We start from the raw sequence: 27,953 nt of genomic DNA, 5'->3' as shown, positions 1-27,953 counted from the left end.
GAAAAGAGCTGGAAATCACTCCTAAGCACTACTGAATCTGGATTCAAATAAAACAAAATTTAAACATATTTAATATAAACATATAAAAAGTTAGAAACAACAGCAAATATAAATTAATGCATGGATGCCATCCATGTTCCATTTACAATTGCTAACAGTGAATATTCTACGAATGTGCACACACATACATACATACACACATACACATGATTTCCCTCTATTTCTCACATCATTTATAGACTGTTGTTGCATAACTTACAAATATTTTCTTTGGAAAATTTCAGATGTAAGCAAAGTAAACAGAATAGCTTCATGAAACCCTTGCTTCCATTATTCAGCTTAAAAGCTATTAACTTTCTGCTGTGGGCTGTTTTATTTTACATTCCTTATTCTTATTTTACGTCTTCAGAGATTAAATTGGAGTGCCCCCATATGAAGTGTAAAAATTTGACAAATTGACAGACTATACACTCCAATTAATATATAGTGATCCACACCTCAATCTAAACACAGAAATTTTGACATTTACTGTCTCTTTTTAATCACTCCTTACCCCCTCGAAAAGGGGGGCTACTCCTTTTTCCACTGTTAGACTAGTTTTGCCTGACCCACATATATATGTTCATATACACTGGACACAGTGCTATGCAGTGTTTTGTGATTTGTCTTTTTTTATTCAGTGTAATGTCACTGAGATGGACCTCAGTGTTGTACATATCAGTTATTTTCATTGAATAGTATTCTCTTTTGACAATATAAATAAGTTTTGTCTAATTTACATCAAATAAGTTGTCTAAGTTACTTTTATTTTAGTTAATTATGCTCCCCAAAACTACCAGAAGTGATTACTGAGTGCAGAGCCAGCAGTAACCCCTGAGCATGACTAGGCATGACACTCCCCAACAAACAAACAAACAAAATAAATAAATAAATAAATAATTTGTAACAACAAAAGAATTTTTAAAGATTTATTGGCCTATAATAAGTCAGGATGCAATCAGAATATGTAATTGATACTTCTCAATTAAATATTCATATGAAATTAATATTAATAAACATTAGATTGATATTTAATTTTTTCATAGATATGGAATTCATTGACTTTAAAATGACAATTATAAATGTATATGATACATTGTTCTAACAGTAACTATTAGAGAATTTTAAGTGAATTTTAAAAATACAGCTTCACTTGCTTCACTCTGAACAAATATTTTGAGCATGATGAAAGTGTTTCTGTTCTTTTTCTTTCTTTTTATTTTTGCAGTTCTAGGGATAAAATCCAGAGCCTCATACATGTGAGTAAAGTGCTCCATTTCTGAGTTACATACATGCCCTTAAGTTTCTTATTTCCCATTCTCGTCATCTTCATTTTATAAAGCTGATATTTTCATTATGAAAGAAATTAAAAATAAAAACACAGAATCAGTTTAGATTTACATCATTCTTTGAAAATAGCGCTGTTGTCAATATGATCTAGGTTAGAAACAAGCTCTTTTTTCACACTGAACACTAAAGATTTGAACATGCATATTACTTATCTAATGTATGCATATAGTAATCTATATTTCTAAATCACTAAATTTCTAAATCACTCATAACTGTTTTCAGTTGCCTTTGAAGACAATGACATGCTCAGGGTGAACTTCTCCATATTGATCTTAAATATACATTTATAATGACTGGAGCTATAGCACAGTGGGTAGGGCATTTGCCTCGCATGTGGCCGACCCAGGTTCGATTCCTCTGTCCTCTGGGAGAGCCTGGCAACCTACCCGTCTCTTATTCGATATGCCAAAAACAGCAACAACAAGTCTCACACATGGGGATGTTACTGATGCCCCCTCGAGCAAATCGATGAACAACGGGACGACAGTGCGACAGTGCTACATACATTTACAATGAATCCCAGTTTTAGTTTCTTTTTTTATGTTTCCCTTTTCTGTTGCTCTAATGCTAATAATTGAAATTCAACTTTATCTTCATTAAATCTGATAATTAAAATATTGACTTTCAAGGCTGGAGGCATAGTACTGCAGTTAAGGCACTTGTATTATCTTGCCTTGTGTGCTGGCTTTGATTCCCAACATAGGTGACCCCTGAGTACAAAATCAAGAGTAATCCCTGAGCACAGTCAGTGTGACCCAACTTCTGTCCTACAAAACACAGAATTTATATTTTTTCTTTCTTATTTCTTCCAATTTATTTTTATTACAATTTATAAAATATTGGACCACAATGAATTGAAGAACTGTCCCCTAATCACAGTGAGTTTGACAACCTATTTTACAGCACACTTTCAAGATGATTATTCTGTGTCAGCTTGAACACATCAGGTCACTAGAAGTTCACTGCCTTTCCAGGAAGCTTCTTCCAACATCGACCAGCTGTGATTATTAGTAGTTAGAAAGTGTCTCCTTGTCCTTAGCAGAAATAAATTTTCATTTGATTTGTAATGCTTAGAGTTGACACTATCTTGAAATAACACAAAATAAACTAGCTATCACATGTGAACAACTATAGAAATATTGAAAGAGCTTGTCATATCCCTCTATTTTTCTTTAAACTTGACTTTTTTGATTGTTTAGTTTTCTGAATCTCTTCCTCTTCTGCTTCTTCTTTCGATTTTTGGGCCACACCCATCAATGCTCAGGGGTTACTCCTGATTCTGCACTCAGGAGTTACTCCTGGCAGGCATGGGGGACCATATGGAATGTTGGGAATTGAACATGGGTTGTCATTGTGGAAGGCAAAAGCCCTACCAGCTATACTATCTCTCTGGCTCCTCTCCATGTACTTATAGTGATTTCAATAATAAAGTTTTCTAGTATTTGTGTCACTTAGTTTGTATTGTCAAAATATTTTATAAATTCAGAATATCAAAATTATGTTCAAATTCAACAAATTATGTATGCAAATGCACTCTTCTATCATTCTTTTGAAATGCATGTTTTAAATCTACTTGACTGTGTGCCAACTTGCTATGTCCTACAGAGGCCTATTCTTTAGAGGAGACAAAAGTACTGTGATTAGAGTAAGCTAGCTATGTCATCAATATACTATGAGAATAGAGGAAAATCATACGTATATAAATAAACACATTTGAGTTCATTTCTTCTTTCTCAGATTAGCTCTATATCATATGCTAAAGGACCTTCCATGGAAAATCCTAAATAGAAAGATACACTTTGTATGTGCCTGCCACTTCTGAGTGGTCCTGAATAAACAGATATCACTGGTATATTTATTTTTTCTTCTGTTCCATATTGTATAGAAATGAGTTTGCCTTCAGCCTGACCAGTTAGACGACACAAGAGGCTTTTGACTTCTTTTTTCTTCCATACATCTCCATTCTGCCAGAGGATACTAGTATTTGGTACCTTACTGAAGTACTGCTCTATCTCAGTCTTGTGAACAAGGCCTTTGAGACCCTTTCCGTTCCCTAGATAGAAGAGTGTGCTTGCCTGCTTGGACCTGCACATGCGCCTATACTGTCTGTTGAAGGATTTCTTTAAGGATGAAACATACTTTTCCAGTAATTGGGAATCTTGATCTAGCACTTCATTTTCTGGCCAAAACAGGAGGCAGGCTAAGAAAAAAGGATCTGGATAAGAATGATCTAGTTTTGCAAGTTGTAACACTTCCCGGAGCAGTTCTTTCAATGTGTCAAGTGGTTCAATAAACACTGAGTTGGGGTTTAGACAACTGAGAATAATGTTGGCCAAGATGAAATTTTGTTTCTCCTTTCTCATTGGATTTTGAAGATTTTGCTGCAATAAGAAGGTGTAGTCTTTGACTATACTTTCTATTGTGGTCGCAGCATCTTTATAATTTGGATTAAGATATTCTAGGAGTAAAGAAAACCTATCTGCTCTACATTTTTCTAGTCTTTTCCTGCAGTTTTCCTCTTGGAGTAACAGGTTCTCTTGTGCTTGTGTTGTCCCCAACTCCAAGTGGTTGAAAATGCTTATATAGCTCATAAAACAATGACCGATTTTCTTCCTTAATGAGATTTCTGTAATTTCTTTATGGACAGTCCTTGTTTTCAAAAAAACCATATAATCTGCAAAAAAGTCAAAGCACCTTTTTAAGTCTGGTTGTAAATTCTGTAAGTAAGATGTAAATTTTCCAAGAGCCAAATAATAATCATTTTTTGGATCTGTAGGAACATTTACCTTTCCCAATAAAAATTTTACCATACGTTTTTCAGATAAGTCATTTTCTTTATGAAAACAGGGAATGAGCTGGAGAATCTGAATAGCAAAAAGACCAACTTCTATTTCACCCAGGAAGCCAGCTGTATTATACATGTCATATTTTCTTCGGAATCTCTGTTGTAACCAAACCCCTCTTTCACAGTCTTTCTTATCAGTTTGCTCTTGGGACATTTTAAAAGCTTTTGAGGCTTTTTCAGCAGCTTCTAGGAAATATGTTAGATCACTAGCAGAAATTATTTTGCAGTTTTTATTTTTTTCCAGCCACCATTTGATTTCACTTTTGTAGACTTGACCGAGTGTATCTGAGATATAGGAGTTGTTAGGTGCTTTCGTTTTGGCCTGAGTAGCCCAAAACAGAGCAGTGTCAAAGTTCTTCTTCTTAATGTAGAAATGTCTTGCTAAGGCTTGACAAATGAATGCATTCTTTGGGAACCTATTACTTCCTGCAGTTAAGACATTTTCAACGATGTCTTCATTCTTTAAATCTTCAATTAATGGGGAAAACAAAGTATCTGTTTCATCCCCATGCTCCTTACGATGTCTTGTAAGAAGAAGAGTTTGCACATCATGTTGAAACTTGTCTTTTCCTATCCCAGAATCATAGAATAGTTTCTCCCTTAACATATTCAGTGCAATTCGACTCATATCCAACTGATAGCTTTTTTCCAACTCTTTTAGACAGCAATGAGCAATCAAGGAATGAATGATGCGTACACCCTTATACCCATATTCTTTGACTTCTGTTTTTATTATAAGTGTAGAGTATGTTCCCATCTTGTCTTCTATGCTTTCAGGCACCCAAGGTGATGGAGTGTGCCTGATTCCCAAAAATATTTCACACTGTGGCACTGAAATTGTAGAATCTGTAACATAGGAGTTGAGTAGAGCTAAATAAGAAATGAGCTGTGTTTCTTTACTGTCAGCATTCTGTCCTTTAAAAATATTTCTAACCACATTTTCTATATATGTGTCATCAAAATTGCTTTTCACGATCATGAAGGAATAAAAGTTCTCAAAGTTCTTGTGTTCTTTTTCAATTTCTTTCAGTTTAGCCCCAAAAGCTCTCCGTTCTTTGAGAGAAAGTTGGTTTGTTAGTGCAATACTGTCTGCTAACTTGGCACTTTCTTCAGGATTTTGGGATCTCATGCAGTTTAAAATAATTACCAGCGTTTTTTCATATCGTACATCCTTCTCTGCTAAACTGGAATGAATGGCATCTTGTAGATTGTAGACATTTTCTAGTTCTTCAAAGTCATCCACAAGAAGAAGTACAGGAATATAGTCCTGATGGCTGCTTGCCTTGTAGGTAATCAGTTTGGTCACTTGTTCTCCAATTTCTGCAAAGTCAGCTGTTATGTTTTTTAATACAGCACACCTGAATTTTTTTCTGAGCTCCCAGAGAACATTCATAGCCAATGTAGTACCCCCACAACCTGGATGATGATACAGATTGATGATTTTTGCAAATAATGGTTTTGGAGACTCTGCCCAATCTTCTATAAGCTTCTTTAGGTTTTCATAACTATCCCTTTTGACAAAAGCTGAAGTATAATTTTCAGAAGAAAAATAGAAATTCCACCAAGATACTTTACTACCCCGATAAAACTGTTCTTCATTTGATTTTATAAATTCTTGAAATTTGGATGCATTTTTTTCTATGTCAGTGTCTTTACACTCATTTTCACAGAGGATTTCCAGTGTAGTAAAAGTATCCTCTTCTTTTTTTTCAAGGGTAACTGAAGAAGACCCTTTGGAGGGCAAAAACCTTTTTGATGATCGCGTCACTGATTTTAGTTTCAGGATAGTGCTGTTCAGGAATTCTAAATTTAAGGTGGAAATAGTGTGGTCTTCTAATTCACTTTCCTCTATCAATCTTGCCTTTAGTAGATCTTTCCATTGTTTATAAATATCTAAATTTACACAGATACACAGTATGTTTTCCATTCCATTAAGAGCTTTATAGAAAACACAGAAAGTTTCAATGAGTGGGTCTCCTGGGCTTTCTACAGGAGAGAGTAATAGAAATACTACCAGAAATTTCCCTCTTGCCATTATACTTTCATCTGTGAGAAATAATATCAGTTTTGTGACTTCTGAAGCTCTATTTTTATTCCATAAATGAGGTTCTAGAGGTTTATATACTGCACCTTTCAAGTCTGATCTGCCATTGCAGAAAATCCAGCTGGTTTGTTGATAAAGATTCAGGCTACAAACGGTCTCATTTTGTGTGGATTTCCCCTCCACATATTGACTTGGAAAATGATGATTTGCTACTCGACTTTCTTGGAAAACTTTTACTACCCCCTTACTCACAGATTCAGGATCAAAGTCCAGCACAGCAAACCAGCTTATTTCTTTCAGAAAATCTAAGTACTTTGTTTGGTTTGGATGGCATTTATTTGTTACAAGAATGTACCAATTGTAGTATGAACTATCTAGTGAATCTCGATTTCCGATGAGAAGTTTAATCAACTTCTGTCCTTCACTTTCCTGCTTATTTACTTTCACCTCATCTTTTTCTTCAGCCTCTTTTCTCATTGTTATTAGTGACTTTAAATCTTGCAAAAATGCTTTGAAACCTGCATCACGGGTCCTTTCATTGGCCAAAATATCTTTAGTGCTAGCTCCTTCTCTCACAAACAGTGAAGTGTTTTCAGTTTGTTTCCATATTCCATCTTTTAGTTCTTGCATCTTGGTGTAGAAATACTTTTCTTGACATATAGAGTGTTTTGGGATAACATCTACTTCAATAACAAATCTGTCAGACGATGTATTATTCTGCAGTAAGACTTCCACAAACCTGGGTTCACGAATGCATTTCCTGGCTTCTTTGATTTCACTATCTTCAAAATAATGTTTGATCATTTTATTGAAGTGGTCAATAAAAGAATCTTTCCTGGTCACTTTCACACCGACAATTTCTCCTTGCGGTTTGTCTAAAACTCCAAAATGAATGGTGCCATTGGTCCGTGAATTCATACAAGCTGATGCAAATCGGAAGACTTCATTGCTGAATTTCATTTTAATGTCTTTTTCTTCAACTGATTCTGTATTTGTGAGGGCTTTGAACTCATGTATTGGGTCTATGAGATTACGTGGTCCTGTTTCAGGTTGTAGAATCTGATGTTCTACATAACGTCGACTGTCATGAAACTGATCAAAAGGATATGGAACACAAGTGGACTGTTCCTTTTTTAGCTTACCCTTTTGGTCTTCAGGTATTGCTTGATAGTCTAATGAATCCTTTTCTATAGGAACTGATTCTTGTTCCTTGGTATTTACTGACTCCTTTAGATCATGATCACTATTGGATGACACTAATTTTTCCTCTTTTGTATTTTGTGAGTTTTTTTTGCTTTTCTTCTTGGAGACATTTGTAGAATCTAATGGTCTAGAATTTGGGGAGTTACTTTCAGGGGAAATATTATTCAATTTGTTATATGTCCGTTTTATCAAAAGTGCTGGACCTCGTGGAAGTCCCATTTCTCTAAGGTCCTCCTCAGTTATTTCTTGCAGGGCTAATCCTGACACTTTTTCATTGAGCAGAATCTGTCCATATTCCTCATCAATCTGAAGAACTTCTGTTACCCATTGTTTAACATCTTCTTTGGTCCAGTCTTTGGTCATTTCAGGTAGATTTGTATGTTCACTCATGGCCATAGCAATGCTGCAAATTTCTTCCTTGGGAAAAAATAACAATATTGTATATTATTTTAACATTATACTTTATTAGTCTAGTGACATAATTATGTGTGTAACCTTATAAACAACACCTATAAAAGCTTAAAGTTCATATGTTAAACTGTTTGAGATTTATTTTAAGGATTTTATAGTCTTAATCAGTAATTTGTTTTCCTAGGTGATTGCAATTGGTATTATGAGAAAAGAAAATAATTTTTAACTAGGGTTACACCTGGGCAGGAGCGATAGTAGGGTGTTCGCCTTGCATGCAGCTGACCCAGGTTCAATTCTTCTACCCCTCTCGGAGAGCCCAGCAAGTTATCGAGAGTATCTTGCCCACAGGGCGGAGCCCGGCAAGCTACCCATGGTGTATTTGATATGCCAAAAAACAGTAACAAGTCTCACAATGAAGATGTTACTGGTGCCCACTCAAGCAAATCGATGAGCAACGGGATGACAGTGACAGGGTTACACTAACTTTATTCTTATAATAATTTTCTCTTTTAGGATTAACTTAGTAAAAACTTTTTAAAATGTGATTTAAATACCATTTTCAATTTTATTTTATTTTATTTTTGCTTTTTGGGTCACACCTGGCTCTGCACTCAGGCATTACTCCTGGCCGTGCTCAGGGGACCATATGGGATGCTGGGAATCGACCCCGGGTTGGCCGTGTGCAATGTAAACGCACTACTTGCTGTGCTATCACTCCAGTCCCCCATTTTCAATTTTATTAAAAAGAATTATATTAGAAATTAATTTAGGAATAAATTAGTATTATTATTAGTAATAGAATAAATTAACTTAGGAATAAACTGAATGAAAAAGGTCAAAGTCATGCTTGAGCAAATCGATGTAATGGGATGAAAGTGATACAGTGATCAAAAACTATTTGTAGTGGTTAAAATAAATGGAAGACACAAAAATATGAAAAATTATCCAGTGTTTACGTGTAAAGAATTAACATTATTAAAATAGTCATCCTACTCAACACATTATAAATTCAATGCAAGTCTTATCAGAGTCCCAATGGCATTCTTCTAGGAAATAGAACAGATGGCTCTGAAATACACATGGAATCACAAAAATCCCTCAAATGTCAAAACAATTCTGAGCAGGGTGGGGAAAAAATAATGGAGACATCATTCTTCTCAACTGCAAACTATACTATAATGAAATCAATAATTTTCAAGAGGGTGTGATATTTGGATTGGGGATGTTGCTTAGTAGTAGAGTGTTTGCCTTGCATGTGTGAGGCCCTGGGTTCAATCCCTGGCATTTTGACCCCACCCTCAATAAAGAAGTGTGGTATAGGAATGAAAATTGACATACAGAGTGGAATAGAATTAAGAATACAGAATTAAATCCTCACTTATATTTATAATATAACTAATTTATGCTAAAGTTTAAAGGAGTATGTGGAGAAAGAGAAAATGGTTAAAGGAAGGTCTTTTTCCTTTATTGGTGCTAAAAAATGTAGGTTATACAGGAAAATTAGTTGGTCTTAGAAAATCTAGATTGCCACATGCAAAAGAAAAAATAGATCACCATATCATACTATGATAAGAAGTTAACTCAAATGGATTAAAGACTTGAATATTAAATCAAAACTGTAAAACCATTGAAGATAACATAAGTAAAAGACCCTTCATATTGATTCAGTGGTCTTCAGGGATTTAACTCCATGTAAAAGGAAAAAAATGAAAATCATCAAACTGAAAACCTCTTTGCAACAAAAGAAGCTAAAATTGAAATAAAAGAAAATCCTACTGAATAGGCAAAAGTATTTGCATCATAAAAATAAAAAGTTTATTTAGCAAAGGGCTAATAAATAAAATTGTAAAGAATCTTACAAAACTCAAAAAGAAAGTTCCACAAAATAAATAATGATTAGAGGGCCATGGGGGGGGGGAGAGAGAGAGAGTGAGAGAGAGGGAGGGAGGGAGGGAAGGAGGGAGGGAGACAGGGAGAGAGGGAGAGATGGAGGGAGAGAGAGTACAGAGGTTAAATGATTTGCCTTGCATGCCATTGCAATGGTAGCTGAAATTCTAGTCCTATGTATGGCATCATTGGGTGTGACTCTTGACATAAAGCCAGGTATGGTTCTTGAGTACTGCAAAATGTGTGGCACCTGCTCCCCAAATAGTTAAAAGAACTGAATTTTTTTGGAGACTTTACCAAAGAAAATATACAAATGGTCAGCAGGCACATCAAAAATGCTCATTATAAATATCATGAGGGCAATGCAAATCACAATCTTCTTTCAATCAGAATGGACACCATTAAAAAAGGCTAGAACCAGCAGGTATTGGAAGGTGTAAGGAGAAAAACAGAACTCTAACACGCTGTTCATAGGAAGTAAATTGGTCCAGTCTCTATAGCAAACAGAATAGAGATTTCTTCAAATTAACTAAAAGTAGACCTTTTACATCAAGTCAATTCCTAGTTATATCTAAGGAATAAAAACCAACAATTTTAAAAGATAAGTGTACTCTTATATTCACTGAGATGTTATTTGCAATAGCCAAGATATGGTTTGATCCTGGCACTTCTTTATCTTTTTTTCCCCTCTCAGGGAGTTTATTAATGATACTACTTCGTTTCCTTCCCCAAACACTAATGTTCTCTTAGTTTAATGCAGCTCAGGACTTCTGTCTTCATAATAAAAGATGATGCTTAGAACTGGATCACTTTTCTCTTTTGTTTTCTTATCTCCCCCTGTTCAAAATGTTTGCATTTCTTAATGGCTAGCAGTATCTTAGACCTGCAGTTCAGCTCAAGTTTGAGTGTTGATGCATTCAAACCTCAACACAATCTTCTTTGAAGTTTTAGCCTTTTTCTGGAAAAGTGGCTTAGTCTGTGCTCCATAACCACTCTGCTTCCTGTCATAATGCCGCTTTCCCGAGGCATACAGTGAATCCTTGTCTTTCTTGTACTGTGTGATTTTGTGGGGCAGATGCTTGCCACGTTTCCTACAAAAAGTCACAGGAGTTTTTGGTAATAGAAAACACCAGGCTTACGAGAATACTATCCTCGAGGAAAACTTGGTTCTGGCACTTATGATTTTCTCCTGAGTAATACCTGGTGATCCCTGAGCACCACTTACTGTGTGTTCTGTTCATCAACGACATACAGAAAAGTTGAAAATTCTTTCCCTTTAAAATTCCTAAAAATTTCTGGCATATTAAAATATCCAAAATCATTTTCAAGCTTATTACCTAAGATATCTTTCAATAAATAAAAGCTAGCTTAAATTGGTTTAATTTATATAAACATGTCTTCAGGATATGGGTATTAAATGTCATGCAATCATCTAACTTTCATTCTGGGATCATTAGTCAAGTAATGTTATGTTTTCCTAGGTTACAAAGTTGTCACTAATAAAAATAATAGAATGATGCCTAGCTTTGTCTTATTTAGTTTCCAAACTTCACTAGTGGGAATAAATTGTTTAAATAAGTGAATTGAGATGAGAGTTTACAGCAACTTTAAAAAAATTGTTGTTTTATAATATGCTTATAATATTAGGTTCAAAGTATTTTATTTACTTAAAGTTTCACTAAGTAAAATTAAACAATGGAAAAAAAAACTGAATGTCCAAATCACACCCAAATAGAATAAAACACAGAAACATTGTTAAATAAGTCTAAGTTTAGTTACTTTTGGCCTCATACTTAAAAAACTGAAAAGGGGGTTAAAGCAATAGCACAGTGGGTAGGGTGTTTGTCTTGCACACAGCCAACCAGGGTTCGATTCCGAGCATCCCATATGGTCCCCTGAGCACTGCCAGGGTAATTCTTGAGCACAGAGCCAGGAGTGACCCCTATGCATCGCCGGGTGTGACTCCCCCTCCCAAATAAAAATAAATTAAAAAATTAAAAGATTTGGATCTAGTTGTGAAGATATTCTTGTCTTATTGAAAATTTATACTTGGATAAGTGATGTTTCTAGAAATTATAAAATATATGTATAAAATTTTCTCACATAAAAATGCTATATAACATATAGTTCACCATAATTCTTACCCTTCATAGAAAATTTAAGTTTTCAAAGATTAAAAATTCTAATTAATATATTCGGTCAGAAATAGCAGATTGTAAAGGGATAACTCTATGCAAGGAAGTAGGATGTACGTTTTCAGTAAGAGAAGTTGGAATTAATAATACATTTTTGTTAAGGGAAATGCAAATGACTAAAAGTAATAATTATTTCTGCATAAAAAAGAGAACAAAAAGACAAACCAAAAGAAGCATAGAAACTTGTGAAAGGCACATGAGAAAGATCTTGAAAAACTGTCCTTTTAGCAGATACAAAGTCATGTTAAAATTATTCTAATCTTAGCTCAATCACATATGAATAACACAGATAATATCCTGTACTTCATGTTATGCCCACTAATAGGTCTTTTATTACTTAAGTAAACAAAGTTTTCTCGATGATAAAAGAACTAAATTTGGGGGCCAGGAAATGGCTCAAAGGGAGGTTCCCATGCTTCCTCTGCAAGAGGTTTTCGTTCTGACTACTCTACATGGTTCCTCATTAGTTCTGCTAAACAAATTAATAAAAAAATTAAATTTTTCTTGCAGCTATATATTGTATATTTGCTAAAAAAATCTATTAATTTAGTTAAGTGGTATAAGATGCTGTATTGCTTAGTAGTCTAAGATAGTATTTGACTGTTAGATTGCCTAGAAGTTTTCTCTTGCTTAATTGTGGTAATTTATTTGTGTTGTCAAATAATATGTAAAATAATGTGGTGCTTGTCTTTTCCCTTCCAACTTATTTCACTAAGCAAAATACCTTCTATGTCACCATGTTGTCTATGTCTATGTCTCTAAAGCAGCATTCCATTAAGTACCACATTCTTTCTATCTAACCATCCATTAAGTAGCTTCTAGCTCTTGGATGCTGCAAATAGTGTTTCAGTAAACATGAGGGTGAATAGGTCTCATCAAATTAGTGGGTCTTAAACTTTGGGGCTGTTTACAGTGAGATAAATGTGTCATATGGAGTTTTTATTCTTCATCTCCTGAGAAATGTTAATAGAGTTTTCCACAATGTGCAATAGTGTACTCCCATGAATGTGAGACCTGCCATTTCTGCTTGTAATTTTGTTTGTCTTTTCCTAATTTCTGCTCTCATATCTTCTCGCATTTAATTGACAGTGCATTCCATTGTTTCTTTGAGTTCCTTATGCATCCTTAACAGTTCCACTCTAAATTCCTTATTGGAAAGATTATATAACTCATTAGTACTGTTTGTGTTAACTGAGCTAGTGGCTTTACTCAACAAACCGGGTGGGTTTCTCCCTTGCTTTACCATTGTGAACTTTGCAATTTGGAGTTATTTCTTGCATTATTTCTGCAATATAAATAATAACAGTTGTTTATTGTGTGGTTGGGAGCCTGTGTTAGGATGTCTTTTTATGCTTACAGGGAATTATGGAGAGGTGAAGAAGTGCATGGCCACTAAGGCAAGCAGGGCTTCTATGCTCTTCGTGAGAGTGGTTCATTGGTATCTGGGTCCAAACCGGCCTCCAATGCCTGCGTGTCTTTTAAGGTTTCAGATCTTGTAGCGGGGTAGGGCTAGGCTGGAGTGGCTTGCCTACTCCTCTCTTAGCGGGTTGTGTTCACTGTTACTTCATGTACATGAATATGTACAAGGGTTTCTTTTCTACATTCTGTTTCACAGTTGCTATATCTTGTCTTTTTGTATACTAGTCATTCTAACATGTATGAGGTAACCATCTCAATGTAGTTTTGGCTTGCATTTTCATAATAATAAGAAATTATGAACATCTTTTCTTTTGGGGCATTTGGACCATAACTGGCAGAAGATTGGGGATTACTTCCAGCTCTGTGCTCAAGAATCACTTCTTGGTTGGTAGCATAGTTCAAATCTGGGGTATATAATAACTCATTTGGTTCATATTTCTTAGCATTGTTTTGGCTATTTAAGAATGTTTGTAGCTCCAGCAATGTTGAAATTCACATGGAACAATAAATGCCCACGGATAGCTAAAACAATTCTGGGGAAAAAGATGATGGGAGGTATCACCCTCCCCAATATTAAACTTTACTACAAAGCGGTAACAATTAAAACAGCATGGTACTGGAACAAAGGCAGAGCTGCAGACCAATTGAACAGAGTGGAATACCCCAACACACAACCCTAAATGTATGATCATCTAATCTTTGATAAAGGGGCAAGAAAAGTGAAGTGGAGCAAGGAAGGCCTCTTCAACAAATGGTGCTGGCATAACTGGAAAACCACATGCAAAAGAATGGGCTTGCACCTCGACTTGACACCATGCACAAAAATCAGATCAAAATGGATTAAAGAGCTCAACATCAGATCACAGTCCATAAGGTACATCGAAGACAAGGTCGGCAAAACCTTTCACGATATTGAAGCTGAAGGTATCTACAAAGATGACACGGAACTAAGCAATCAAGTAAAAACAGAGATAAACAAATGATACTACATTAAACTAAGAAGTTTCTGCACCGCAAAAGACACAGGGACCAGAATACAAAGGCAATCTACAGAGTGGGAAAGGATATTCACCCAATACCCATCAGATAAAGGATGGATATCAAGAGTATCCAAAGCACTAGTTGAACTCTACAAGAAGAAAACATCCAACCCCATCAGAAAATGGGCTGAAGAAACGAACAGAAACTTTTCCAAGAAAGAGATACGAATGGCTAAAAAGGTACATGAAAAAATGCTCTGCATCACTAATCATCAGGGATATGCAGATCAAAACAACTATGAGATACCACCTCACACCACAGAGAATGGCACACATCCAAAAGAACACAAGCAACCGCTGTTGGAGAGGATGTGGAGAGAAAGGGACCCTTCTACACTGCTGGTGGGAATGCCGACTGGTCCAGCCCCTTTGGAAAAAAATATGGATGATTCTCAAAAAATTAGAAATTGAGCTTCCATTTGATCCAGCAATACCACTTCTGGGAATATATCCTGGAGAGGCAAAAAAGTACAGTCGAAATGACATTTGCACTTATATGTTTATCGCGGCACTGTTTACAATAGCCAGAATCTGGAAAAGACCCGAGTGCCCAAGAACAGATACTGGTTAAAGAAAGTTTGGTACATCTATAGAATGGAATACTATGCAGCTGTTAAAAAAATGAAGTCATGAACTTTGCATATAAGTGGATCAACATGGAAAGTATCATGCTAAGTGGAATGAGTCAGAAAGAGAGGGACAGACATAGAAAGATTGCAGTCATCTGTGGAATATAAAATGGCAGAGTAGAAAACTAATACCCAAGAATAGTAGCTTATCATACCAGGAGGTTGGCTCCATCGCTTGGAAGCTAGCCTCACACACTGGGGGAAAGTCATCCCAGATAGAGAAGGGAACACCAAGTACAATGTGATTGGAATTCCCGATTGGAGAGGGAGATGCACGCTGAAAGTAGACTAGAGACTGAACATGATGGCCACTCAATACCCCTATTGCAAACCACAACATCCAAAAGGAGAGAGAGAGAACAAATTGGAATGCTCTGCCACAGAGGCGGAGTGGGTTGAGGGGGATGGGATAGGGGGGTGGGAGGGATACTGGGTTCATAAGTGGTGGAGAATGGACACTGGTGGAGGGATGGGCTCTCGAACATTGCATGAGGGTAAAACAAGCACGAAAATGTGTGAATCTGTAACTGTACCCTCACTGTCACTCACTAATTAAAAAATAAATAAATTATTAGAAAAAAGTCTTTTGTAGCTCCAAATAAATGTTATGATTATATGTTCTAGTTATGTTTCATTTGCTGTCTACAATTTCCAAGGTAAAGCATTATAAAACAATGTTAAGCAATGTGAATTTCAGAAATATTAATGTTTATCAGCATTTTTTATCATCTCATCTTTATATTTTATATTTTCATTTCTTTCTGGTCATATATCTTAGAGTTTTCTGTACTATTCTTCATGATGCTATTGTAAATGGGATTTTTTCCCCGTTAAATTTCCTTCTGGTGGCTCTCATTCTCTGCATAAAGAAATATAATTTCTTCTAAGTTATCTCTTTATTATTTATAATTATCTTGTTTTAATATTTTTGGGTTTACTGAGGATAGAATCATGTCATCTCTAAATAGTTACAGTGGGTTTCTCACTCTTTCTTTATTTCCTGCTATTCTTTTTGAATGTCTTTTATCTCTTATTCATACTTAATTGCTCTATGAGAGGAAAGATACTATTGTTTTCTTAGTCAAAGTTGTCTCTCATTATTTACACTTATAGCTTCTTATCAAACATAAAGATCACTCATATTTTAAAATAAGCCAAACTTCCAGGATACAAATTGAGTTAGAAGCTATCAGGAAAGGTTTTTGAAAGTCACAGAACAGCAACAATTCTAAAACTTGCTGATTAGTACTTTTAATAGTAGACATTATTATATTTTTCCTGATCTTATAGGAAAAGCTTTCAAGTTGTTACTATATAGTATGATACCAGTTCAAATATAACCACATATGGGCTTTGTTATATTGATAAACTTTCTATGTTTATTTGTTTGTATTAGAAAATGGGCATTGAATCTTGTCAGATGCTATTCCACATTTATTGTGATAGTCATAGTTATAATCCTTCATTTTGTTGATATAGTATAGCAACTTTATTAATTTCTATATGATCATCCTTGTATTTCTTGTATGGTATTGGCATGGTTTGAATTTTAAAAAATCAGTGCATTGAAAAAACTAGATACATTTTTTAATTCTAATAAAGCAGTTTAATCTTATACATAAAATTAGTGATTGCAATCAAAATAGGTAAATTATTGATCTGAGGTAAAACATTTCCCAACTTGCTTTTATATAGTTTGTGAGCTCAGTGATTTTTAAAAAAAGTATATTTAAGGAAAAACTAGGAATTTAACTATTGTCTTGGCATGTTTATCCAATCTTTTCTTAAAAGAGATTTTGCTTTTATGCTGCTAAAATATTTCTTTTTTTGCATTTATTTCCTTTATTTTATGGAGCATTGTCTTCTTGCTTTTCAAAGTCCCTTGACATTTACACACAAATAATCTACCTATGTCAGATACATTTGAGGCATAGAAAATTTCAATAAACACATGTTTTTCATTTACTAGGCAAATTACAAGGCTGACTTTCTTAATGGGCTTTATCAACTTTTGTTGTCTCTCTTACAATGCCCCAAGAAGCATGCTTCTCAAAGAAGATTTTCTACCAATATTAGTCATCACAACCTACAGGGCCTCAGTACTGCCTTGTGGTATTTAACTTCTCTCTTTGCTCTGGGTTAAATGAATTATCCCCTGAAGATGCTTTTTTGACCCTCTCCATATACCCTGTTTAGCTGAGGTGGTTTGTTCTCTGAGTAATTCAAGCTACTCGCATCTTGGAGCAACTCTCAAATTGTTAAGAGAGATGTTTTTCTCTTAAGCTTTCTCAGGTTATAGCAGCCATCCCAACTAGATTCCAGAGCTCTACAAGAAGCACACATGGGCTTTCTGTTTACCAGTTTCCTGTGCAAAGACACTGTGTACACACATCCATAGATGTGCATGTGTATGTGGGGGGGGTATGATAGGAGGGCTTGTCTTTGTGTCTTCTCACAGGATACAGTTCTCACTTTTTCGTAAAATTGCTGAAATTCTGACAGAAACTACCAGGGAGCTGGAAGTTATCCTTCTCACATAGGGTAATTGTCACTTATCCTCCCTAACTACTTCTTTGAAAAATAAAGGTTAGATTTTATTTATATGTTTGTTTTGGAGCCACACATGTCAGTGCTCCAGAGCTACAACCAGAGTAGTGTTTGGGGATCACTCCTAGAGGTACTCTGGGGACCAAGTGGTGCTGGAAATTGAATGCAGGTCGCCTGCATCCGAAGCACACGCTCAGTCAATTGAGTTATCTCCCCAACCTCAAACCCATATTTTTACCTCTATCTTATCTCCCTTTGTTCAAAGATGAAGAGCCATTACAATGTTAAAAAGGAAACAAAAACCAAAAACAAACAAAAATCTTCAGCAGCCAACCCTCACCCTGGGAATGGAGATGGTAGAATAGTTTGATATATTTAGTACCATTTTAATGTGTGATTTATGCACTCTAACAAGTTTACCAACATTTATATGACATAATTCTGTCAAGATGCCAATAATTTCAGCAAAAGTATTTTATATAATGATTTGATATAATTACTTGGTTCAATCAATGTACTTTCTTTTAGATGATGGATTGTTGGTATGTATTAGAGAAATTTAATATTCCTCACTATTCTTTGATTTTAGCAGTCCTAAACATTATATGATTGTTCTTTGTATTTATACACTGAAAGGTTGGCATATATAATTATTGTTATTATTTTGGTATGTAGACCAGAACTGGCAGTGATTAGGGGCTACTCCTGATTTGGTAATTTGGTGCTATACTCCTGGAAGTGCTCAGGGGAACATGTGGTTCCATAGATCAAATCTGGGCCCCCTCTATGCAAAGCTTGCACTTTAGATCTTTGGGCTATCTCTTTGGGCCTAAAAATATTCAATTTTTTATGGATTACTTCCGGTGGTGCAGTGATTGGGCCTGGGCTGTTCAGGCCCTCTGGGAGGTGCCATGTATTGCCAGGGGTGAAAGTTAGGCCACAAGAGTGAATGTGAAGCAAGACTGCTGCTAAAGGAGCTGTATGTCTTCTGGCCCCAGGTTGGTACATTTTTTTTAAACACAAAGAACCTTTATGTTTTACAAGAAACTGCATAGTATAAACAAAAGAAAAGGAGTTATGATCCAAAAAATGCTGTTGTTGTTCTTTTTCCTCTCAGCCAATCTGTTTGTCTGTTTCTAATATGGGAGGATTTCTTCTGTTGCTGCCTGTTTGTATAATGTCTCTTCAAGAGAAAAGCACCTGGAACCTCTGTCTAAAAATGGGCAAAGAAGTCCGTTGCTCTGACTGGAGTCGGACTTTGACTTTATTCCTTTGTTTTGTGCTGGGAAAATTTTCAACCCTAGAACTCTTCTTGCGAGTACTTAATTTCAGGATCACATTTTCCCACTCTCTTTGGGCATGATCAGGAAGGATCTATCAAGAGCTGTCAGGGGAATCACCAAGTGCCCACCTGATCTGGGTCTCAGCAGGGAGCTCAATATCCAGGCCTCTCAGAAAAGTATGTTCTGGCAATACCAGCCTACATTCTGTTCTGATATTCCTGGGAATCTGAAACTTAAAAGCAAGTTAGTTTCCTTTTCCAGAAGGGCATGTTTTAACAGTGTACTTCTTCCTGGAGTTTCTGTGCAAGTTAGCTGTGAAATAAAGCCTTAGGTAAAATGATGACTCAACTTAGGAGGGTTTAATTTTTAGTTATCAACTTTTTATTTGTTTTGGGGCCACACCTGGGGATGTTCGGAGGTTTCTCCTAGCTATACACATAGGAACCACATCTGGTGCTGCTGGAACTATGTGGGGTCATGGGGATTGAACTCAGGTTGGCCATAGCCAGGCAAGCACCCTACCTGCTGTGCTATCTCTCCAGGTCCCCTAGTCCTCAACTTTATGTATATTCTTGAGCTATATGGTATAGAGTTTGGCACAGATGCACGTGTATCCAACTTTCTGGTGTGTTTGAATTACTGGATGACTAATCTACATTTTTCCTATGGCAGCCACTCTTATCCCCGGAGACTTCCCCCTCCAAAACACTATGTTCTCTGAAAAGCTTCTTTTCTCTGCTTTCTTAGTTAAAATAAAGAATTTCAAAGAGAATTCTGTTGGCAGTACAAGCTGCATCTTGTGCTGTGTGTATCAAAGCCCTGAGTTTTCTCAGTCCGTTAAAAATTGCTTTGGCATTTCCTCAAAGAAAACATACAGATAGCCAATAAACACATGGAAATTGATCGCTCATCACTACTTATCATGAGGGAAACACAAAATTAATGAGATAGCACTTTAGTCAAGTGACACTGGCGCCCGTCAAATAGAGTAGAAACAACCTCTGCTATGGTAGGGGAAAAGGAATCCTCATCCACTGGTGGTAGGAATGTCCCCTGAGTAAGACTCTATGGAAAATAATATGGTGATCTCATGACATTAAGAATTGAGCCTCCACATGACCAGAGATTCTACTTCTTGGTATCTACCCCAAGAACCCAAAAACACCATTTTGAAAAGAAATGTGCCTCGTTAGCTACACTATTCATTGTACTAGGACCTGGAAACAATCCAATTGTCCAAGAACAAATTACTGGAAAAATAAACTGTGGAATAGAAATAGAATAGAAAGTGAGTCAAATAAAATAGAGGAAGTCATGCAATTTGTTGCAATATGGTTGGAACTAGAAGGTATCATGTGAAAGGGTCAGTCAGAGAGGGAAGAACAAATTGGAATATAAAAAAGCATAGTAAGGAAATAAACGTTGGCTACTGGTAACAAATCCCTGAGAGTTGGTTTATAAAACTGAGTTTTCCCAAGGGCTGGGGTAGGAGCTGTGGGGTAATAAGGATGTTTAGATATAAGTTGACACTATGTCATCATAGCTGACAGTAGGATGGTGGGTGTGATGTTGGAACATTATAGCACTGTCTGTAGCACTGTCCTCCCATTGCTCATCGATTTGCTAGAGCAGGCACCAGTAATGTCTCCATTGTGAGACTTATTGTTACTGTTTTTGGAATATTGCATATGCCACGGGTAGCTTGCCAGGCTCTATGAGAGAGACGGAGGAATCAAACCCAGGTCGGCTGCATGCCAGGCAAATGCCCTACCCGATGTGCTATTGCTCCAGTCTGATAGGAAAAACAAACTGTCACTGCCACATTCTGTCATCCCGTTGCTCATCAATTTGCTTGAGCCGGCACCAGTAACGTCTCCGTTGTGAGACTTGTTGTTACTGTTTTTGGCATATCAAACATGCCATGGGGAGCTTGCCAGGCTCTGCCGTGTAGGCAAGATACTCTGGGTAGCTTGCGGGGCTTTTTGAGAGGGAAGGAGGAATTGAACCCGTGTCGGCCACGTGCAAGGTGAACTCCCTACCCATTGCGCTATCGCTCCATCCCAAAATAAACTGTATAAATTGAAATTTTATAGTACTATACCATTTAAATGCTAGGAAGCAGTTACCATTTATTATATACTAAAATCAATTATTCTTTGTCTATTAATGATGAGTCTATTTTGTCATTCATCAGGTCCTGTCTTGCACCTTAAGAGCAAGATGCCTAGAATTTAAAGTTATGAATATTTTTTAAATATTAGATTTACTTGGACTGGAGAGAGAAGAATGAGAGGCATAAAGAGCATAAAGAGAGATTACAACAAATTATTTTACAATTAATTGGACTTTGCTTAGGAATTGTTCAGGGAACAGATCTCACCTTTCCCTTTCTACCACAAATGTTTTTAAACACATGGAAAATTTTGAAAAGAAAGAAAAGGAACATCTTTTATCTGGAAAGCATCTCTTTATGTGTTAAAATAATTTTAATAAAATAATCACCCCAAATATGTTGCAGGAAGACATTCTCTTTCTCTGCTTTTATGTGGAGAAAATCCTATAGGCTTTTCATCTTTAACACCTGTTCAGGGTCTGTCCACTGGCCCCCGCCTCCATCACCACTAACTGTGCCAAACCCTCCACCTTTTCTCCTGAGTTTATACGAATAGCTCCCTCACCAGCTCCCTATCACTGTTGTGAATCTCTTGATGGCCAGAGTGAACTTTCCTCAATGTGAACAGGACACCAATGTATTGTTTTAGTGTCTCCAGGAGATTTCTCTTTGATTTGGGGTGAAAGCTGAACTCTTAAGTGTGAGCTACAAGGACTCCTGAGATAACCCAGCACCCTTTATCCTCCTTTTATTACACCTTACTTTTATTTCTCGGAATCTAGGCCGGTTCCCTCACTTCTGCTTCTGGTGCTAATCTTGTTTCTTCTCCCAGAAATCAGACCTCACCCAACACTTTCCTCTACTCTTATTTCAAATGTCACCTTCTCACACAGGCTGTGCTTCCTTGGCAAGCCTACTGAAAATTTGGACCTATTTTCTAATATTTCTTGTCCCTTTCAGACCTAAAAGAAAACTACTGAGGGATTATCATAATAAAATATTTTATCTTAAAATACTAATTTATCACTAATGATCTGTCCTATGCATAATTCTGCATGTTTCATGAAAACAAGTGTTTTAAATATTTTGTTTACTATTTTTGAGAGCCTAGCACCTGTTGCTTCTCAGATCAGATTGCCGAATAAATAGAATTTTCTTAGAATACTTGAAAGTAATGAATTTTTGAAGACAGCAATGTCTGAGGGTTAAAGTGTTTTGCTTATTTTATTATTCAATTCACTTGACTTGAATTTCAAGCAGAAACCTGGGGAAATAACTTTATTGTCCTTTTGTTAGTCCAAAACTAACTCTAGTTTCAATCACCTGGTTAAAAAGAGCAAAAGAGGAAGATTTATCTAGAGGAAAGGAAAATTATGACATATATTTTTCTCCTGTCTTCCCTCTGGGTGAACCAACTTTATAATAGCACTGCACTGTAGCACTGTTGTCCCATTGTTCATCGATTTGGTCGAGCGGGCACCAGTAACATCTCTATTGTGAGACTTGTTGTCACTGTTTTTGGCATATTGAATATGCCATAGGTAGCTTGCCAGGCTCTGCCGTGCTGGTGGGATACTCTTGGTAGCTTGCAGGGCTCTCCGAGAGGGGCGGAGGAATTGAACCTGGGTCGGCTGTGTGCAAGGCAAACACCCTACCTGCTGTGCTATCGCTCCAGTCCAAATATTTACACATGACCAAAATTATGACTCATAAGTACAGGAGCTGGGAGTTAAATTGGCTGACTCTACTCATATTTTCCAAAAATGCATGTGAAGGGAAAAGGGTGTGGAGAAGCAGTGAGAATATCTTCTAGTTTCCTCCTGACAAGCAAAACCCAGGACTGAGTGAAATTCCTGACACCACAGAGCTGCTAGTGGAGTGGGGGAATGCCTGCATTTCCTAATGGCTCATGCAGCATGCAAATATGGAGCCTAACGGGATCACCAAGGAGTATCTGGGAATAGGAGCTCACTGCTATTCTGCTAGAGAACTTTTCAGTTACGACCCTCTTTTCCATAAGATGGCAAAAACGGACATGTTTCTCCCATTTTCTCTATTGTCTATACTATGAGAAAAGCTTTTATTCTCCTCTTAGAATACCCCATAGCTGTAATCTTCATGTTAGAGGACAACAGCAAGCAAGATCAAAAGAGCCTATATTGAGTTGGCTCTGCTTTTTAGGGGAAATCCTTCCTTTGGAGCTTTTTTTTAATGTTGTCTAAATTTTTCGTATAGTCAGAAGAGGTACTACAATATTAGGCAGGGTAAAAAGGATTTGTGCCAAGCTGGACAGAAGCGTGCGAGTAGCTTAAATATGTTTTCAGATTCTTGAGAACAGGAAAAATAAGGATTTCTATTTTGAAAACACATTAAAAGAAAAAATGTACACAAAACCACCAAAACTATGTTAGGCAGCTTTACATGTGAGGGATTGGAAAAAGAGCAACACTGTAAAGGGGGCCTGGAATAGATGCTTTCAATATCATGTTGCCAAAAAGGCAACGGCCATAATTTTGGTCGAAAGCCTGAGGAAGAAAGGGGAGATGAGGAAGCAGCTCCGGAGAGAGCTGCAAAGCAAGCCCGGGGGCCACACGCAGACACAGCGGGGCTCCCTTCAGGGACAGGCCTCAGAGGGCAGTTTGTTACAGACTCAAGTAATGACTTCATAATCACTGTATCACTGTCATCCCGTTGCTCATCAATTAGCTCCAACAGGGACCAGTAACGTCTCCGTTGTGAGACTTGTTGTTACTGCTTTTGGCATATCGAATACGCCACGGGTAGCTTGCCAGGCTCTACCATGCGGGCAGGGTACTCTCAGTAGCTTGCCTGGCTCCCCGAGAGGGGCGGAGGAGTCAAGCCCAGGTCAGACGCATGCAAGGCAAACACCCTACCCGCTGTGCTATCGCTCCAGCCCAACTTCATAATACTAATTTTTAATTGACATTTCAAACTCAGTATTTGTTGAGTCATTTCTATTTCCCCAATACTTGATAGTCCACAGAACATGTTTCTTTCTACTCTGAGTTCTCAGTGTCAGGATCTCAGCCCCTCCATTCTTTTAATCAGCTAATTTTATATGAGTAACACTTCTCTGTCCTGGTTCAGCCATCTCCATAGATATACTCTCTTTACATCTAAAGGGTACATTTTCCGAGCCAGTCTTTTTTCAGTAATTTGATCATCAACCTCTCTAAACCATGACAGGATAGACTCTGGATTTTCTCTTCTATCTCAGCTAGAAGGAAAAGTAGGAAGTAGAGCAATTTTAATAAGGTCCAACATTCTAGAGAGGAAGTTGCATAATGGAAATTCCCCTTGGCAGTCTATTCTTTCCTCTTACACCCATTCCCTACAGACCCACTTGGGTATATTTAAATTTTTTTTCAAATTCTGCCAATAGGGTCCAGAAAGATAAAAATATTCTTCTCAAATAGAAGTCGCTGGCATATATTTACAAATCTGGCATTTTTCCTGCATCAAATAAAAAACCTTGATCATAACTTGTAATAATATGATATACAAAACTCTTCAATAATACACTTGGGCGAGAAGGCTATTACTGCTCCATGTATAGGTCCCTTCTTTGAACACAGAGCCAGAAGTAAGGCCTGAGAACAGTAGAGTATGGCCCCACCCACCCCAACTGTGAGGCCTAGAAAGAACCTTCTATGCACCATTGACAGGCTGCACTTCAGCAAAACAAGAAGTAGGCTTAAGTTTCTGTTTCCCCCCAAAGAATTCCCTGAGACTGTCCTTGGCTGAAGCTGGAAATCCCCTAGATGCCTCTAGCCAGTCCAGTGATAAGTAAGATATCTCTGGGCACAGCAGGTGGGCATGACTAATTAGCTCAGACTTGTGGCTGCTTCGATAAAATTCTTGGCAAACTGCCAACGTTGCTTATGTAACAATATGCCGTATAATGTTCCCTGGAACTAGATTCTGGTCAAGACTCCACTGCATTGGATGAGGCTTGGACCCTAGCTCGAGCTAGCAATAAATGTTCCTTTGCTTTTACATTCTCACTTGTGGAACTGGTCTCTCTGCAAATGAGAAACCCAGAACCTGGTTATAACACAACCTCAATAATAATAATAATGATGATAATAATAATAATAATAATAATATCACACAATCAATCACAACCACAATACCCATTAATCACCAATTTCTCGGGTGGGCTTTGTTTGTCCCACACACCGATTTATTAATTCCACACACAAATAATAATATACTTGGACCTATTATTTGAAGTTTCTTACCATCCACATAATAGCAGTTATGAACATACAGTGAACTGAGTATATTGCATTCATTTTCTATTTGCTCTTAAAATAGTTCATCATTTATAAATATACTTAATTTTAGTCATCATGAAATTACAAGGTTATTAATGATTTGATTTCAGGATACAGTGTTTCAACAATAATTCCTTGACTAGCATTTACTTCCCTCCCCCAATTCCCAGCCCCACCTCTACCCCCTCGTCAAGGAATAGTTTATTGTTTTAAAGTCCATTAGTTTAAGAGCATATGCTATTGTCATGAAGTAAGGATAAATATTATCATGAGTGTTATGTACAAATTCTGAGCATACTTGAAAATAATTCTTGATATGCTAGGGATTCCCCTCTTTTTGTGACAAAGCAAGATAGATTTTGTAGGATGACATTACTTTGTCCTCTCCCCCCTTGGCATGAGTAGCTTGTCCTGGTTTTTCCCGGAGTTTAGGCTTACCCCAGTCACACCCATCAAGGTGTTCCCGAATCAGTCCCATCCCTTTGTTTAGCTATAATCACTTCTCCATGCTCTCTTCCCCAAAAGAGTTAATCCTCAGCTTTCCCTTAATCTGACTCTGCTAATTTGTAAAGTCAGACCTTCCTCGGACACTGAATATTATAACATTGCCTTTCTCTCCTCTTTATGCCTTTTGAATAATTTACTTTAAAGCTATGTCTTTTTTGTATAGACACAAGAAGACAATATTATGTTTTTGTAACTTGGGACTTAATTGGCTTCGAATATTATTCCCTCCTGGGCATCTGCTTTCTCCACTTAAGCCTCAGTTGCCCTCAGTTCCTAGCACCCCAAAAGCAGGGTCCCAGACGAGGGACGGGAAGGATCCAGGGCAAGCGGTGAGTTATGTGCTACCCTGGCATCGAGATGGGCCTGGCCAAAGTGCCTAATTCTTAACTCTAAGTTAAGAGCTTGATCATAGACAAATGCTGTCATGAACCAAAAGTAATGATGAGACTAGGACCCTGCTAGGGATAGGAAAGACTGAAATGGCCTGAGCACTGTAGTCTGAGATTGAGATGGCCCCAGGAGAGCAATTCTATAAGCTTTAATGCATCTCTTATTATGTCCATACAAAATGATTAATATTATGGATTCTTATATGTTTGCTGGCTGAGGAGAAGAGAAACACACTCATGGGACTCCGCCCTTGGGTGGATCCTCCTGCTGAAAGAGAATTAAGTCCTAGGAGAAGCATCCCCTAAGGGAAAGGAACCTTACCCTATTGATGGGGACCACACCTAGGACCCCAACCCCCTCATGCTGGGGAGATTTAACTAGGCTGGAAGAGTGGGTTGGGGGGCCAGATCCACAGATCCTGAGAGAGACTGAGAGCAGGGAGAGAAGCGGAGAGAGAGAATGAAATAAACTGAGCAACCAGTTTGGCCTTCTTCCTTCCATCGCCTGCCCTTGACCGACAACACACACAGTGGTTCCGGGGCACCGAACGCAGGCGATGAGACAGAGCCGCCCGGAGAGCCCGAGATTGCTCTCGCCCCTCGGCGAGCTTTAGTTTTTTACAGATTTTACTGAATGAAACTTGCTTAGAAAGATGTGAGGGGGAGAAGAGAGAAAAGGCATGTTAAGATAACACGGGCTTCTCGGAGTGGAAAAAGCAAGCGGAAGATATGGAGAAGCAGGCAAGTGAGATATGTGTTCAAGGGAAAACATAGACTTGAAACCCAGATTTCTTTTCTGAAACAACTGTAACACAAATCTTCTAAGTAATAAAGCTAATCATTTCAAAAGAACTACAGGATTCCATTTTCAAGAGGTAACTTGAATTCTCCCATTTTAGTTACTGAATGATAAGTAGCAAATCAGCAGAGCCTTGTGAGGCTGTATGCCCACCCAACCTCAATTCCAGGGTAACCCCTCATGTATCCATGCCTGAGGAACTGCTCTGATCTGCAGAATTCTTTCTTAAACTGACTGTGAGAAAAAGAATTCTGATTCTAGTTGTGTTAGCACACAACCTCTGATGGTCTGACTAAGCAAAACCACATACAAGCAAGTTGAGTTTCATTTTCCTGAAATGAAGACTGTAATTTCATTTCATTTCATCATTTTGAAGGGATGCTCGGACTCCTAAACTTTTTGCACTGTTTTTTTGTAATCTTTTCCACTACAGGCTCACTGTTCTAAGTGCACTTAACAGAACTTTAGTCTTCAGAAGGAAATTTACAAGGTTATATTGTCTGGTCATGACCAGCTTTGTAACCCTGTATTTCAAGGTGACTAAAAAAAAACCCAAAACAAACCAAAAACCCCACAAAAATAAAACCAAAACAAAGTTACCCTGGTTACATATGCTGATATACTTTAATCAACTGATATTTCTAATTGCTCTTGATTTTTTACAAGTCATGATTTATCTACAAACACATTTATTTTATAAAAAGAATAAATCTGGAATTTATAAAAATAATTATCCCCCATAAGCAGAATAATATAACAATTCAGATACTTACCGGGATTTTTCTGAAAACTTCCACGTTTAATCAGAAATTTGAAAGGACTGATTTTAACATTTTCTTTCTTCTTTGTCTTCTGATGGTTAGGAGAGAGTTGATTATCAGAATCTTTTCAAAAATGAAGGTGTAAGTTGTAAAGACTTTTCTGGTCTCGGAGCTTCTGACTCTTTGAGGCTGTG

The 27,953-nt window shown here is 37.1% G+C and overlaps 1 protein-coding gene and 1 pseudogene across 2 annotated transcripts; both read right to left on the bottom strand.

The window, feature by feature from the left end:
• Window positions 1-960: 960 nt before the first annotated feature.
• Window positions 961-27,953, bottom strand: SAMD9L (sterile alpha motif domain containing 9 like). Of its 2 annotated transcripts, none has more exons than XM_055146339.1 (2): window positions 27,772-27,953; window positions 961-7,898 (listed from the first exon to the last, which is right to left on the bottom strand). In XM_055146339.1, exon 2 carries the CDS (start codon window positions 7,875-7,877, stop codon window positions 3,123-3,125), a length of 4,755 nt encoding a protein of 1,584 aa, XP_055002314.1. In that variant the 5' UTR covers window positions 7,878-7,898; window positions 27,772-27,953; the 3' UTR covers window positions 961-3,122. The 2 variants fall into 2 exon arrangements, with proteins under 2 accessions (XP_055002314.1, XP_055002319.1); XM_055146344.1 differs by having other exon boundaries at window positions 961-7,894.
• Window positions 10,575-11,020, bottom strand: LOC129398759 (60S ribosomal protein L36a-like; annotated as a pseudogene).

The sequence above is a fragment of the Sorex araneus genome, chromosome 1 (genome assembly GCF_027595985.1).
Source record: "Sorex araneus isolate mSorAra2 chromosome 1, mSorAra2.pri, whole genome shotgun sequence".
NCBI lineage: Eukaryota > Metazoa > Chordata > Mammalia > Eulipotyphla > Soricidae > Sorex > Sorex araneus.
Note: the sequence above shows the minus strand (reverse complement) of the source record. Positions and strands in the feature narration are given on the sequence as shown.

What these genes read in the sequence shown, in the direction of transcription:
- SAMD9L (XM_055146339.1), bottom strand. Translation starts at nt 7,877, where the DNA reads ATGGCCATGAGTGAACATACAAATCTACCTGAAATGACCAAAGACTGG.